General features: G+C 42.8%; 1 protein-coding gene across 10 annotated transcripts in view; it reads right to left on the reverse strand.

The window, feature by feature from the left end:
- Positions 1-17105, reverse strand: part of DGKI (diacylglycerol kinase iota) — a 395960-nt gene that overhangs the window by 199825 nt on the left and 179030 nt on the right. For all 10 annotated transcript variants that reach the window (XR_008998562.1, XM_057504799.1, XM_057504796.1 and 7 more), the window contains one exon: positions 15221-15286. Coding sequence is in view for 9 of the 10 variants with exons in the window: in XM_057504799.1 (XP_057360782.1) it covers positions 15221-15286 (66 nt within the window). In the remaining variant the exon portion in view is untranslated. The remainder of the gene's footprint in view (positions 1-15220; positions 15287-17105) is intronic.

A 17105-nucleotide genomic window follows, 5' to 3' on the forward strand; every position in this document is an offset into this window, starting at 1 on the left:
AGCCGACAGGCAGAAACAGCTAACAGGGGGAACACACAGTCCAGCGGGCCAGGGGGTGAGGCAGGCAGGTCCTTTCAAAGACGCCGGGCCAGCGATTCAATATGAAATGACTCGGCACCAACTATGCAGGAATGACTTCACATTGGAGTCACTTGGAAAATGCCTCGTCATCTCTTATGCCACTCTTGATGAACCAGGCAAAAGAAAATGTTTTCTAAAAAAATGAATAAAACTTCTCTTTAGAGCTATAGCAACAATTTGTGGCTGTGTGAGGCAAGAAAAGAGCAGCCAAGAGCAAGAATGCTCCAGCTGACGCGTGGCCTGAGCCGGGAGCACCAAGGCGCCCGCCTGCCCCAGAAGGGTCCAGCCCAGCAGGTGTCAAGCCTGTTCACCTGGCTTCTGGACGTCTGCTCCACTTTCTCTCCACTGGCAGTCTGTGTTCCCCCTATTCTTCTCTCTATCCCAGATACTGCCACCAGGGAAAATGCTGCTTCTTAAATATGCTCAAATGCCTACTTTCCTCCAGAGCACAGAATAACTTATTCAGACGGGTGTGCAGGGCCATCCATAATCTTCCCAGACAATTTTTCTGCACCGATTTCCCACTCCACACCATTATAAATTCCTATCTATAGTGGGATAGATTTAATTATATCCCACAACATGCTTTCTTCTCTTATAGTTCCATTTTTGTTGCCCATTTTACCAATTTTTTGCTGTTATGGTTATTCCAACCCATGCTCTAGAAGGGCTACCACTATTTCACATACAGAATCTGACTTTTACATCCACTACAAAATTTAAGAAAGCCTACCAAGATCATCTCAAATCACTGTGATCTCTCCTTCTATACCATAAATGTTACCACCAGTACCTCCCATGGCATTTATGAACAGCTGGCCTAATTTGCTGGTTATTGTATGTGTACATGTATTCTTTCTCCAACGTAATTATAAGCTTTTTGAAAGAGGTTCTTATAACATTTATAGGTCCCCACAACTTAGCACAGTTCATTCATCATCATAGGCATGGCATGAAGTTTCTAATGAATTGAACAAGAAAGCCCCTGCTACCACATCATGACTCAGTTATAACCTTCATGCCAACCAGACTTCAAACACCTAACCCAAACCACTTGAAAGCATGCCCTCCCTACGGCACCCTCCTCTAACCCCTGCAGACAGGGCAAACGTGCTAGGATGTTCATTTTCATTTTTAATTCTGTGATACTGATGTGCAACATGGTTCAAAATCAATATGATAGAATTGGTGGCATGATAGCAGCCGGAGCCGCGACTGGTGGTCCCCTAACTACTGCTGTGTATCAGACGTACTGGTGAACAGTCTTATGTACAGCTACCCAGCCACTATTGCATCAGTTCTCTCATCAGATGATTGCATATCAAACAGAAGCTGATGGAGAGATGGCAAAGCTGAGAAGAGTTCTTGGATCTTCTCCTCATTGGCTGGGTGATCTTAGGCCAATCACTTAACCCTCCACTTTCTCCCTTCACCTGAAAATTGGAATAAAAATATCTCTCTTACACCATTAAGTTGTTATAAGCATCAAATGAGACTGTGTACTTGAAAAGGTCTTTACAACACAGTGTATACAGATGAAGGTGTACTGCTATTGCCAAGATCTATCAACGTTGCTGAACTCTGTCATCAGGACCTCTCATACCACCTTGCTGACAAGCCCCTCCAGTGCTGAGAATGTGACGAGCACACTCTAACACACACAGTGAGTGTACTAGTCCATCCCTCTACCGAATACTGGTCTCCGCCTTCAGGGAGAAGCCCAGTCCACTGGTACCAGAAACAAGGCCCGCCACAAATGCAGTGCTGGGCACCATGTTTATGCAAAACTGTGATAGGTTCCTGGGAGATGAGCCTGGTGGTGATCAGCTCAGGGCTCTGCTTTGGATTCTAGCCTGGCAGAGCCACAATAGCCATGGCTTCAGGGTTATTGTCTAACACAGAGACACAAACAGACCACATCAGAGCCTCTGCAGACCAAATTCCCACAGACCACCTGCCATGGGGAGATTTTGGCTAGTATCTCAGCACAGCAATAACAGCCAGATTCCTAATTAGCCATTTTTAAATGCTGGCCCAAATCTGTGGTACTGACAGAGGCCCTGACTGAATTTCAACTGACTCCAGGATTTTTAAGGGCTATTTTGCTTATCACTCTCAGAGAGGAAAAGAGGGGACGTGTGGTCAGATGCTTTATATCTGACTTCAGAATTATAAATACCAAGAACCTTGAGAGGTAAGGTCATTTTTTTAAAATTCTTTGAGGTTTGTAATCAAATTGAGCCCTTGGGATAAAGTTTGAGCAACATTTATTCTGAGCAGCTGAAGATATGTTGTCTTTTTCTTTTTCAATCTAGGTCACATACCAGATGACAGTTTTACAGTCTTGGCTGTAACCCAAAAAGGGGCTTTACTTGCAACAAATCATTTTATTGTTTTTGTATTTAACTGAAGTTTGGGTAAGGGAATCTCCCAACCATATCCTGGTTCCCTGCTTTTATCCAGAGATGACACTGCTCTTGCCTCAAAAACTTCAAACAACAATAAAACAAAAAGACCTTAATATCTACTTGCATGTTCAAGGCTTGCAAAGTGTTACAAAAGTCAAACTCAAGGGAATTATAAAATAAGACAATATTTATCTGAAAATAGAGACCTTCAAACATTCTAGTTCAAATATACTCCCTGTCATTTTTGGGAAAAAACCTATTTTTACCCATTTTATATTTAATATCTAAAATATTCATAAGATTAATTAGATACAAAGTTCACTACTTCTACCAAAGTAAAAGTGAAATTTTAAAAAACAACTGTTAGGCCACACTTGCAAACTTATCCAGATATATAAATACCATGGCAATTTGACACTCACTAATGCAAAAGAAGTATTTTCAACTGGAGCAGAACTTTGCCAGATCTCACACTGGTTGTGCTGTTTCAATGCAACTGCTTTTTACCAGATAAAGCTGACAAACAGCTGTGCTGTTTATGCGTCCCAACCAGCTGAAGCTAACAATGCATAAGACCTGCGAGTGCCCCAGACACAGACCCACACGAACCTAACTGAAAACTTTTTCCTAACAAAAACCAGCACTTGTTTGACCTTTGAATGACCCAGGTGCACACCCACACACCCCTAATTGAAAACTGTTTTCCAGCTAATAAATAATAGCACTTGTTTCAAACAACTATCTACAAACTTAGGGACTAATTCTGTCCTATTCAGAGTACAACCTTCAATCTTTAATTAGCAAAGCCACCATGAACCAATCCCTTTCTAAATACATATAACCTCTTCCCCCCAACAATCTATTCAGGCCTGTGTTCCACTGATATGTGTATTGCCTTGCCTGGCAATTTATATCACTGGATATTAGGCCAAGTTTATAATATAGCTTTTTCCTTGGTTTTATAACAGTGTAAAAATGGTAACATTAATATTCTGGGTTATGCAAGTGTGGATAAAGTGAAGGTTCCTACAATAAGATTCTCACCTGGCCCTGATTGGCTAGCTCACTACACACATGTGGGCAATACATTGCTATTGGCTCTATATAAAGAGCTCCGCCAAGCACTCTGGGTGACACAGTGACATAGCTGCATGGCTGCACAGCTGCAGGAGAGCAGAAACGAGTGGTGACAGCACCAAGGACAAAGACAGAGACAGCTGCAGGGGTAGAGAGGCCCAGATGCAGAGACCAGCTTGCTGTATGCAGACTCACTCTGAGTGGATGGAGTTCTAGTGATTTACCTGCCACTGCAGGAATAACGTTTAATATAAACCCTTACACCCCAAGAACGATCCATTGTCATTCCTCAGTCTCAGTGAACCCACAGTGAACTTGCTCGGGACTGAAACCCATTGGCAAGACAACTGGCATAGTTGGCAGGATTCATTGTTGACCAAGAAAAAGAACAGGCTGCCCTTATAGAAGGGGTGCTTCAGCGGGCTGCCCCTGTAGATGGGGAGACCTTGGAGTGTCCCCCAGTGCACATGTGGTCCGATGTGGCTTGCCTCCGGAGGACTGGGCCCCACCCCAAGACTGGGAAGGGGTGGAGGCAACACCTGAGGCAGGAAACTTGACCCTCAGCAAAACAGGGAATTCCTTAGAGAAACAGAGTTCCCACGAGCCGGCAGGACCCGTGGGGAGTTCTTTTCTCACAGTAATGAAAAAGGCCATGAGGGAGAAAGACATTGTGGATAAAATGAAAGTTCCTGTGGCCAGGATTCTCACCTGGCCCTGGTCGGCTAGCTCTCTACACACGTGCGGGCATTACGCTGTTATTGACTCTATAGAAAGAGCTCCACCCAGTGGTCTGAGTGACAAGGTGGCACAGCTATAAGGCTGCAGGAGAGCAGAGTGGAGGCAGAGATGCTAGTGCTCGACCTACTGCTGGGACAACAAGCCGGGTAACAAACCCTTTCACCCCAAAGAAACATTCTACTGTCATTGCTTTGGTCACACTGAATCCACAGTGAACTTGCTGGGGGCTGAAACCCACTGTCAAGGCAGACGTCTGCCAAGGCAGCATGAGAACGTGAGCTGCGAGGTGCCGTTGAGGAGATAAAAAAATTTGTTGGTGACTGAAATGGCATCACTGTGAGGTGCTGTGGAAATGGTAAAGGATGTCATGGTAACCCAAGAGGAAGCAGCATGAGAAGAAGTAGTGGCCTGAGAAGCAGTGGCCCAAAAAGCAGCACAAGTGTGCAGGCTGCCAGGTGCAGCGGGGCAGGTGAAGCATGTACTAGAGCCGTCAGCCCCAGAAATTGAGGAGCGGAGGTCTGACGAACAGGTGGGTGGAGGCCCTGCTGGTGCCGGAGGCATCAGCCCCTCCCCGGTTGAAACTCCACCCAGTTGAAAGTTGGTGGAAAGCCCAAAATAAAATAAAGACTCAGCAACCGTGGGTTCCTCCAGGAGAGGTGCAGCTCCCTCCCCAGGTCATGGAGCACTCTATGCTCTGCTCCTATACTCAGGCCCAAGCAATGAAAGCACAAAAGGAAATATAGTCTGCTACTCAAAGGAAGAATTTAAAGGGCCCCATGAAGGTCACAAGGACCTAGATGTGGGTTGATTTGATAAAGGCAGGAGCAGACAGACAGAAATTGGATGGAAAGTCAAATAGACTCTTACTGGAGCTGCGGCAACAACTGAAACCAGAGCAGCGGTTCCAGCGGCTGAGAAAGAAGCAGCAGAAGCCAGAGACAAAGCAATAAAACCATCCTGTGTGTCTGCAAGACTTTCTGCTGGAGAGGCTGGAGAAGGGGGGCTATTGTAAGACCCACCCATGGTCCTTCTGGTTAACTCATTTGAGTAGAACTGGTTTGAATACAACCAGCATGACCACTTGGTGGCGATGGATCTCCTCAGGCTTGAGGGTTATTATAATTTGTTGTAATTTTTGTTATTTGTGTATTATATTGTTATTGTATATTATGTTATTATGGAATCTGGTTACAATGTTCCAGCTTCCTCACACAGGGACCAATGCAGAAGATCTAGGGCACATAGATTGAGAGGCAAGAATCCTGGAGGGGTGGAGTATGGATAAAGGGAAGGCTCCTATGACCAGGATTCTCACCTGGCCCTGGTCGGCTAGCTCACTACACACGTGTGGGCAATAGATAGCTGTTGACTCTATATAAAGAGCTCCACTCAGTGCTCTGGGTGACACAATGGAATGGCTGCATGGCTGCAAGAGAGCAGTGACTGGATTGGTGGCAGCACCAAGGACAGAGATTTGAGATGGCTGTGGGGGTAGAGAGGCCCAGAGGCAGAGACCGGCTTGCTGCATGCAGACTCACTCTGCATGGACAGGATTCTAGTGATTGACTTGCCACCATGGGAATAAAGTTTAGTATAAACCCTTTCACCCCAAGAATGTTCCACTGTCATTCCTTGGTTGCACTGAATCCATAGTGAACTTGCCCTGGACTTAAACCCATTGCCAAGACAGCAAGATTAGGGTTTATTTACTCACAGAAACTCTAATTTACATGAACCTCCTAAGTTTCCTATACTTACTTTACTGGTCTTAATCTAAAATGTTTATAAACATTGGAGATTTTCAAAATGTAAACATATGTGGTCATCTCAACTGAATTATAATAAACAATGTCTTTATAAATGGAATTACAGTGAGCAATATCTTTATAACTCCTGACAGAGCTGAAAATTATGTAAATCTACAGTTACTTTGTGAGAATTATATTTGAAAAAATCTAAATTCTTGTCTACTGGTTTAAATATAATATACTTTACAGCATTAATTTAAGTCTCTGAAAATCTATCAATGCGCTTATCATCCATAATACACTCTTATTCCAGGTTAATCATTGACTTACATGCAGAGATTGACATTTTATTATTTCTCAGTAGAACATTCTGCATTCCTCCATTCTAATGTTGTTGGTAATTACAATATGTTCATCAGAAGTAGTCAGTCATCAAATAGTTTCTGCATTTTCCATTAATTTATCTGAAGTTCCCTGCTACAAGTTATAGATCATATACCCATTTACTTGGGTATCGTACATTTAGGAGGAGAGAAACGGCCAAATATTTTTAAGACTGTTAGACAAGAGTCCGAGTAGATAAGTATACCTAAGGACCTGGATATAAAGCAGTATCATGGCCCCCTATTAGAGAAGTAATGCATGAGGTCCCTGAGCCAGGACTGGTTTACAGAGATCTACTGGCTCCACGAGCCCACCAGAGTTAATTTCCCTGGTCCCTCATTGTATAATTGGAGTGAACATACTTGGTATTTACCAGAAATCCAATATTGGTGAGAGCTAACATAGTGAGGAAACCCAAGTGAAACCCTCAAACCACCCTCCCAGTCATATCTACATCAAAACCAGTGTCACATTCTCATAAGTAATAGGTATTAGGTGATACTGAATGATTAATTTTGAGAATTATGATAATGATATTGTGTTTATATATATTTTTTAATTATTACCTTTCTATACATCACCCTTAAAGACTAAAGGAGACAGTGGTGGTGTTCCTCAAAATATCCCCATTTAATTCATCAGATGGAATCCTACAAAGCCAGACATTATACTGCAGAATGATGCTGGAATACCACAAATTCAACCCAGGGAACTCTAACTGACATTACTGTGCCAACTTTTGGCCTTGAGTATATGACATATGGCCAGTGACTTGGCAATGAATTCTTTTCCATCCCTCTCCGAAAAGAGAATCCAAGACTGTTTGCATTCACTTGGTATAATTAATAGTATACTTTTAGAGCCTTGTTACATGGCTTTTAACTCTTCTGAAACTTATCCAAATGTAGTTCAAAGGGGCCTGAACCATAATAACATTCTGCAGAACACCACTTGGTTCAACATATCAGTGGCATCATATTAAATGAATGACCAAGAAATAACTAGAAGTCCAGCGAGACAGAAGGTGGGGAGATAAGCCCTATGAAGAATCAGAGGTCCCACTTATCAGTAAAACTCCTAGGGTTCAGTGGTCCAGAGAATGCTAGAATATCCTGTCCAATCTAAAGGACAAATCATTACGTTTCACACTTTTGACCACTAAGGATGAAGCACAGCATTTTGTAGGCCTCTTTGGGTTCCATGCTTAGGAATACTGTCATTGGATGACATTAAACGTTTCCAGCTTAGAGGGGAGCCCTGCACAGGAAACAGCTCTGTAAGCAAGTGTAGTCTGCAGTGAATGTAGGCCTTGTCACTTGGACCATACAACCCAGAAGACCTCATGCTATTAGAGATATTAGAGAGAAGAAGAGATGCCTTGTGGAATTTTTGACAAACACCAATAGCAGAATCATAACAAACTCTAGGATTCTGAAACAAGGTTGTGCTATTTTCAGGACAAAATGCATGTCTTTCAAAAAACAGCTCTTGTTCTATTGTGCTCTGTTGAAGATATATCTGACCACAAATCACCAGGAGGTCATGACCTGGGTTCTGTCAGATCTTTAATAAGGTTGCCCAGGTGCAACCCACTGTTACATTAAGTGGGATCATCTGGAATCTGGCATGAGACATGTCAAAAAAGCACACGATGCATGAGCAGGTAACTGGCTCTCCATATCATCCACCCATACAGTTCCAGGTCTCTCATCCAACTCATGCCTATGGAAATATGGGGGTCCCCTAATGCCACCTGAAAGAGGAGGAAAACCCTAAGATTGGTTCTCAGATAAACTTGGTATATGAGTCCAAGCCAGAAGTGGACTACCACTCCTCTAAAGTCTACTCCAGAGTAGTCCTGAGAGATAGAAATGAGAAGAAATCCTCCCATGAGCATAACTTCCGTTAGAGCAGTTGGTGTTCATCCACTTTATGTGAAGATAGGTGGCCTGATATAAGAATATGCAATGACTTACAGGCACTGGTGAATGGCTTGTTGGCCTGGAGCATGGAAGTTGATGGGGAGGTCTGGGGAAGAAGCATGTGGATGAACATAGGAGAATAAGTAGAGTGAAGGTCATTGTATTGTATGTTAAGCCTACCAGGAGCACTCACTTTATAAGAACTAAAAACTTAGACATAGTATCTCAGATACCACATTCTGTAATAAGCCATCCATCGCACGATGGACTCATAAGCCGAGGAGCCAGGACAAGTCCAAAAGCATGGGCTCCCACTCAGCAAAACTGAGTCAGCCACTGTCACTGATGAATGTCTAACCTGCCAACAGAAAACACCAAGCCAAGTACCCAATATGGCACCATCCCACAAAAGGAACAGCCAGATACTTGATGCTAAGTTGACTATACTGAACCCCTTCCACTCTGGAAAGGGCAGTAACTCACCGTTGCTAGAATCAACACATATTGTGGGTATAGGGCTTGCCTTTCCCTTCTGCAAGACCCCAGTCACCACAACTATGCACGGGCTTACAGAGTTTTTGACCCACCAACACAGGATCCTGCACATTACATCAGGCTGAAGAACCCCAGTACAACAACGGAGGTGCAAGTGTGGGCACATGGCCATGAGATACCCTGGTCCCATCACATCTCACACCATCCAGAAGTTGCAGGCCTAACACAGAGATGGAATGACTTTTGAAGGTGTAACATAGGTTTCAGCTTTGAAGCACACCCTATGAGCACATCCTCCAACCTCAGTATATACATTTTATCCAACATCAATTTTTGGTGCTGTTTCCATAGTAAAATCCCTGGATGCAGGAACCAAGGATGGCCCTGCCTATTATCATACTCCTTGATCCTTGGGGAATTTGTGTTTCCCGTCACCAGAACTCTGGGCTCTGAGTGTCTGAATCCCAGATGGGAACACCTCCACCATGAGACATGACAGGAGGCCTTAAACTTTAAACTACCACTGCAGCCAGTTACTTTGGGGTCTTTGTGTCGAAAGAGGGGCAGACACAGGAAGGAGCCACCATCTCGGCAGAGTAACGGATCCTGATCTCTAGGTGAAGGTGTAGTTGTTATTTGGCAATGGAGGCAGGAAGAATATACCTGGCACCCAGGTTATCCACTGGAGCATCCTCTCTAATTCTTTGAAAAATTCTGATGAAAAATGGACAAGTGCAGCATCCAAGACCATGGGATCAGAGGGCTCCAGGGTAAGGCCTTGGTCACCCCACGAGGTAGGTCACTGAGACTGAATGTTTGTACACCTCAAAATTCACGTGTTGAAACTTAATCCCCAGTATGATGATATTTGGAGGTGGGACATTTGGAGGGTGATTAGGTCATGAGGGTGGAGCTCTCATATGGAATTAGTGCCTTATAAAAGGGACTCTGGGAGCTCCCTTGCCCCATACGCCATGTGAGTAAGGATGGCTGTCTATAACTATCTATGAAACTGCAGGCATCTTGATCTTGCAACCCCAGCCTCCAGACTTTGAGAAATAAATTTCTGTTGTTTTTAAGCCACCCATTCTGTGGTCTTCTAATAGGCTAAGATGGTACCTAGGCCAGAAGTGTTAGCTGAGAGTGAGGTGAATAAAGAATGGGTAACTGAGGAGGGAGATAAGGAACAGATTAGTTGCAGATTTAAGTTCAGCTGCCACAGAGAGGGCTGTGCTTTATCTCACTAACTTTCCTCTTTACATGTTTCCTCAGGGAATAGGCCAACCCCAATCCTAAAGGAGCTGTTCTAAAAGTATATGAATTGATTCTGAGAAGCCCAAGGGATGGACCGTATTGAATGTGGTGGTGTCCCACCCAGGCGACTGTGGTTCAGGCCTGAGGTACTCATCTCATTCCCCTAGTTGACAGGCATGTTGGAGGCTGATGGCACTCAATAGGAGTCATCTTTCCATCCTTAGGAATTGCCCTGGGCCTAAAACAGTCACGTCGGCCAAGGAGAGCCCACATCCAATGACTGGTCAAGGCAGGGCACCTCTGAGGGGCTACTCGAGCTCCTTCTGGGATTGGCTAAGACCTCTGTTGTGGCCAGAGTGCAATCCGGCTCCTCCCTCTGCACAGTCCTCGCGCCTCTGCTAGTGAGGGAAGAACAGCCGCCCAGAGTGACAGGAGTGTCACATTAGCTGTAACACGAGAACACCGGCCGCGCCAAAGACCAGCCAACAAGTGGCGGGAGCAAAAGAGCTCCACCAGCAAACAGGGAGGGATTTACTCCCCAGGGACCACAGCAGGAAGTGCTTTTCCTAAGTCCTCAGCCCCTTGTTGCCCTTTTTTTTTTACCCGCTTTATTGAGGTATGATTGGCACACAAAAAGCTGTACATATTTAACATGTACAACTTGATGAGTTTGAAGATAAGTATACACCTGTGAAACCATCACCACCATCTATGCCATAAACAGACCCTTCATCTCCAGAAGTTTCCTCCTGTCCTAATTACTCTTGTGTGTGTGATAGGATTAACATAGTATCTTACTCTCTTAGTAAACCTTTAAGTCTACACTGCAGTATTGCTAACAACAGGTACGGGGCTGTTCAGAGGCTCTCAAGGTGCTCTTCAACCTGCATAACTGAAACTTTGTACCCTTTGACTAAGACCTCCCTACTTCCCCTTCCTCAGATAAATCTGGAAGACATTACGCTCACTGAAACAAGCCAGGCACAGAAGGACAAATACTGCCTGATAACACTTACATGAAAAATCTAAAATAGTCAAATGCATAGAAGCAGAGAGTAGAATGGTGACTGCCCTTGTCCCCTTTCTTGATACTCAGTCTAGGACAGAAAGAAAAGCCAGACCTCCAGCAGCTGCATTGGCAGGGGCCCCACGGAGAGGCTTGATTTCTTTGCCCTTGTTGTATCATCCACACTACACACCCTCAAGGACCTTCTCGGGGCTAATGGCAGAAGTCCTCTCTTATCGCTGGACAAACACACAGATAGGCAAATAACCAAACCTGCCTAACCACTGCACACATCCTCACCCTTGTACTCCCTTCCTGACTCTGACGTTGCTGGGTCTCTTAATAGCTAACCCCCAGGGCACGCACATCTTGTATCAATAGAGAATAGTGCTTTGAGTCAATAAGGGAACATCCCTAAAGGCTCCAGGTCAATATTGCCATTAATTTTAGATTCTGTACTTTTTCACTTTTCACATAATATCTCAGCCACACCCCCATGGAATGTTTTTAATCATGCTGTCACTTTTGCAATACAAAATGCTATTAAGTATGCTTCTTTTAGATGTATGTATTTTAAATATCATGCCATAAGTTCATTTGAAATTAGTTATTAATATTCATTACAATAAAAAGTAGTTTTGACGTTTTTCCATTTAATAAATGCTACAAGCTGTTTAATTTACTTAAACTAATTACATGTGAAAGTATAGATGATTTACAGACAAAGAATTCATAATCATGTGTCATGGCTCGTTAGGAAACTAGAAGGCATCAAAAAAATGTAGACCAAAGTTGAACTATGGGTTGTTGTATTCAAAACTGCTTTCCAGATTTGATGTTTGAAATTTTAGAATTTTGAGTTTCAAAAAGTTGGCTGGCTCATTTATTTTTATGACTTTTATGTATGCTTCTACATGCAAAAATGAAAAATAAGGTTTCAAAAATTGTGATTTCCAAGCATATTTCCACAATTACTATACTGCTAGGTTTGGATGCTTGGTTCCCTCAAAAATAAAAGGTCAAATTAGCTACAATCATATTGATTTTTTTAAGAATTAAGGATAACTCAGTGCTGAGTGAATTTTGACTGAATGAATGAAGGTATAGATATGGTAAAGATCAGTACAAGATACAATTGTATGCATACTCCTTTTAACCACTGATTGGATCAAAACTATGTGCTAGATCAATCGTACTGCCTCTCCAGATCTCTCTCTTTCTGAACCCCATGTCCCATTGTAAAAACTTGATTTTGCCTCAACAGGTCCCTTGTGCTCTGGTTTCTATTGGGTTTGGCCACTTGAGATTGAAGATGAGTCAAGTAGGGGTATTTATTCCCCAGCTGGTAGGTCTCCTCAGGCTGGCACTCTCATGACTAAAAGCTAAAGCTCCTGGGAAGGGGTCCTCTCCATCCCCTGCCTCTTCAGACTTGGGGTGAACACAGCTCCCTGCCACTGCTAGCTTCAGGATTATTCACTACCCCTTGTGATTTCCTTATACTCTGCTCACACATTTTCAGTATTCTCTTTATTAAATACTCATCAAATTATATAATTTAAGGGTGCATGTGCCATCTTGCTCCTGCCTGGATCCTGACTCCTACATAACATAGAACTGTGAATGAAAACAATGTAAAACTACACAACACTCATAAGCATGGCAGCCCTTGGCAGTCAGCAAGTGTGAAGCAAGCCAGCAATTGAGTCAAGAGCCCTCATCTGATACCCATCAAATGCCATACAAACTTAGCCAAGGCTCAGGAGAAAATCAGAAAGATTTACTTCATTGCTGATTTAAAGAGTAGAAATTGAAACCACTAACGCTCTTTAACTAGAAACACTCCTGACAACCCCAGAAGTTTGTAAACTACCAGTTGGAAAAACAGTTCTGCTAAATGAAGTGATTAATTTTCACCTAAAACCAATGGGTGAGTTCCGGAATAATGTGCATTATGGGTATGAATGTGAGTGTGTGGGGGGTGTTGGTTGGTTGGGGGAGAATGGTTAAGCAATCTCTGGATATATAAGAATGTACAATCCTACTGATGAAAATGTACATAGCACCAAAGGTTGAGATGAATTTTCAATCACTTAATCCATAAATGGAAACAGAGCCACTAGCTTTCCTCTAATCCAGGGTAGAAGCCAGAATCCAAAGAAAGGTTATGATAGAGCAAGGAGACACCGATCTACAACCACCCCATCCCATAACTGCCCGTGTCTCTGAGAATTCACAAGCAGCGGAATTACACACAGGAGGTTAATATAATAGGATAATTATATAGGAACATTATGGGAAGGGTTGGGATCACTGAGTACCCCTCTGACTGGTGTGATGAGCACAGAGCTGTGAGCACTCCACCCGGGCTGCCTGAGAACAGCGGATGGGAAAGAAGACATGGTCATAGCCGCCCAGGGGACAGGCAGACAGGGCACTTCTTCCCATTTGGCTGACCACGCCAACAAAAGATACGGCCAGAAATGGAGTGCAACACAACACTGGGGAATACTTGTCCAAAATATATAGTGCTTATTGATTTCCTCTTAATAAAATTCCTCCAAAGCTATTATGCTTTGAATTTGTTGAGGTGGTGCCAGCTACAAGGCTGTGCATGAAGATATTTTTTCAAAGTGAAAAACCCGTTCATCTAGATCCTTCCAAGTCTTCCCATCTCTGCCCTCAAAATTGGCTGTGCCTTTTATACACACACACACACACACACACACTCTTAAGGGGAAGTCTGCAGATAGTCTATAATCCACCAAGTAAGAGAAAATCCACAAGCCTGAAGAAAGCAGCACCAGAAAGGCAGTGGTGATGGACCTAGTGGAGGAAGGTCGTGCAAGAGTAGAGGGCTGACTTCCTTTAACCCAGACAGAAAATAGCTGGCAAGAATCTTACTACTCCCCCTTCCTCTTCCTCTTCTTGTATCCTTCTCTCCCTTTCAACCTATTTTGTCTGTCTTTTTCACAAGCTAAAAGAGAACAAAATAAGAATCACTGCTTTGAATACCAGTTGCAATGGAGGGCCATACCCTTGAGGCTAAGGTGGGTAGCCTTTCAAAGAAGAATTTGGTAACAGATGACTGCAGTACTGTTTCTCTCCAGGCACTGAGCAAAATTAATAAAACTTTCTTCAAGTCTCACTCACCCCTGACATGCCAACCTCAGGCAGCCAAGATTTCCTTGCACCCCTCTGATGTCAATAATTCTCTACTGGTCAGCTCATCCCAGTGCTTAACCCAAAGGAGGTACATGAATACATAAACAAATTAGTAATTAATTGATAAAGGATATACTCTCCCAAATTATCTTGCTCTCTACCAAACCAAAGCTTCCCTTTACTGAGCCCAGCTTACTATTGATGTCATTAAAAAAAAAAAATCTTTGTGTCTGATTCACTATCATTTTCACCTTCCCAGAGGGCCCTTTCATTCCTAAAGTAGATCTTTGCATACTGAAAAAGGGGCCAATGACATGTGGAATCTATGGAGTTTCATAACAAGGCAGCCATGAGACCCCACCCCTCACTCCACCTCAGTTTTCCAAATGGACCTGCACCCTGAGGGGCCTTTAACCAGTAATACTGAGAGAGAGAGTAGACCTGAATATCTACACATGACAAGGTCATCTCTTTCCAGAAACTGGATAATATCCTAGGAGAGCAACCACTTATTGCTTCCGCATTGTCCTTTTCTACAGTTCTGCTCAAGCACAATATATCAACAAAAGTAGTGTTGCTCAACAACTCACTGATCTTCTCTTGCTGATCAAAGAAGTAGGATAGGCCAGTAGTCCTCAGGAGGGAGCTTTAAAATAGGAAGTGTCATTTTTTTGTTGTTATTTATCAGCAATCAAATTCACCATGAAAGTGTATCCATCTCTCTTAAAATGTGCCAATTCCTTGTATTAAGACCCCTGCCTCTTGCAGTGAGTTCTAGAACAGCTCGAACATCTCTTATGGAAAGGGGACCTGGAGAAATAAGGCCTTTGGGAAAGGGAGTGGCATACTGAACACTGGATTCGGGTCACAGAACTCATCTACCTCGGGTGCTTGCAAAGGCCTGAGGAGCCTGCCGAGACGACCGCGGGCTGCGGGGCCCCTTACCTTACCACACTGCTTACATTTTCCCTCCTGCCGGCGTCTGTGCACCCAGTGGTGGCGCACAAAATTCTGTGGGAAAACAAAATTCAGTGAATATGTTTGAATTTGCAAACCTCATTATTAGTTTTTTAAAGGTTTGAAGAACAGAGCATTCTGTAAACCATAATATAAGGCCACATTAGCACAAAAACAAATATGTGTACATGATTTGTTTAACAATAAACATGAACTTGCTTAGAAAAATGAAGCTAATTCTCCATTCCCAGGAGTCTGTCACATTTGTGGAAAATATTAAGTCCTCCCCCCATGCCTTCCTAACGGCAATTAGCTGTACTGTACTGGAATACTGTTCGTCTGCTTTCCCCCTGGTAGAATGCTGTGCAGATCTGGGGGCATGCCAGAGGACCCTGGGCTGGAGGGAACTGAGGCAGGTAAAAGAAATGTCCTCGGAGAAGTGACAAGGTGAAGGAGAGAAGCTGGAACAACAATACCCTATTTTTTAAAGCAAATAATGTATTTAATGCTTTATATACACTAGCCAGGTCTTGTACTAAACATCTACACTAGAAAGAACTTAAGGAAAGTAAATGATCAGAAAGAAATCGGTCTCTGGATTCAGTACATAGATGGTGAGAACTTCTAACCAGGGAAAGTGAAGAGAAAAGCTGAAGGGAAGAGATGACAAAGACGAGATGTGGGCATATCATGGAGTTTTGCAATGGTATTGTGTTCAAACGGTCCTCGGGTCCTCTAAACTAGATCAGCTTTCAATGTCTATTCTTGTCTTGAGACATAGGAAACACAGAAAGTCCTTTTCTTCCCAAACAGACAACCACTCCTGGGGCAGAGAGCCATGGAACACCCATCCCCACTGCTGTTAGGATACATAAGAGAGAACGTTGTCTTCAGGCCCAATGGTGCAAGGTAAAATCCTAACAACATTCATACAACTCACCCCTCCTAGATTAACAGACCTGTTACTATATGATTCCACTTACATGTAGAATCTTAAAAAACAAATAAACAAAACAGAAACAGCCTTATAAATACAGAGAACAAACTGGTGGATGCCATAGGTGGTGGGGTGATTGGCAAAATAGTTAAAGGGGATAAATAGGGACAAACTTAAAATTACAAAATAAATAAGTCATGGGGATGAAAAGTACAGCAAAGGGATTATAGTCAATAATGTTGTAATGACTTTATATGGGGACAGATGGTAACACACTTATCATAGTGAGCATTTAGTAATGTACATAATTGTCAAATCACTGTGTTTACACCTGAAGCCAACATAATACTGTGTATCAATTATATTTCAATTTAAAAAAAACACTTCCTAATCTTTTTCTCTTGCCTTTCTCTGAGAAAACACACTTTACCCAACCCTAACATGCCTTACTGTCATGCCACAATCCACTTTTTCCCTTTTAAAGGCCCTTTAATGTATATCAGTCATTCAACAAATACTTACTAAATGCCTATGATCAACCAGGCGCTATTCTAAATATACAGGTCTAAAGGAAATAGATATGGTTGAGGAAAAAAATGTTATATCAAGGTATGGAATTCAGAGTGACATAAATACCTCTAGAAGGCATTAGCATTATCAATGCCAACCCACCAGCTCTATCTCTCTTCATAATGTCAAGTCAATTTAAGTTAAAACTAAACAAACATCCTGGGGGAATACTGGTCTCTTCACTATAATAAGATATAACGAAGCATAATGATCCCACTAATTAGTCTAATTTTTGTCTTGTTTTTCCCACTGTGGCAGTTTAATAAAACAAGGACGCCATTCTTATGTAGTTCTCAGAAAGAAGCTAATAATAATAGCTAACATTTGTTGAGTACTGTGTTAAATGCTTTAATTGTAGTAGTAATT

This window comes from Manis pentadactyla, chromosome 7 (genome assembly GCF_030020395.1).
Source record: "Manis pentadactyla isolate mManPen7 chromosome 7, mManPen7.hap1, whole genome shotgun sequence".
Taxonomy (NCBI): Eukaryota; Metazoa; Chordata; class Mammalia; order Pholidota; family Manidae; genus Manis; species Manis pentadactyla.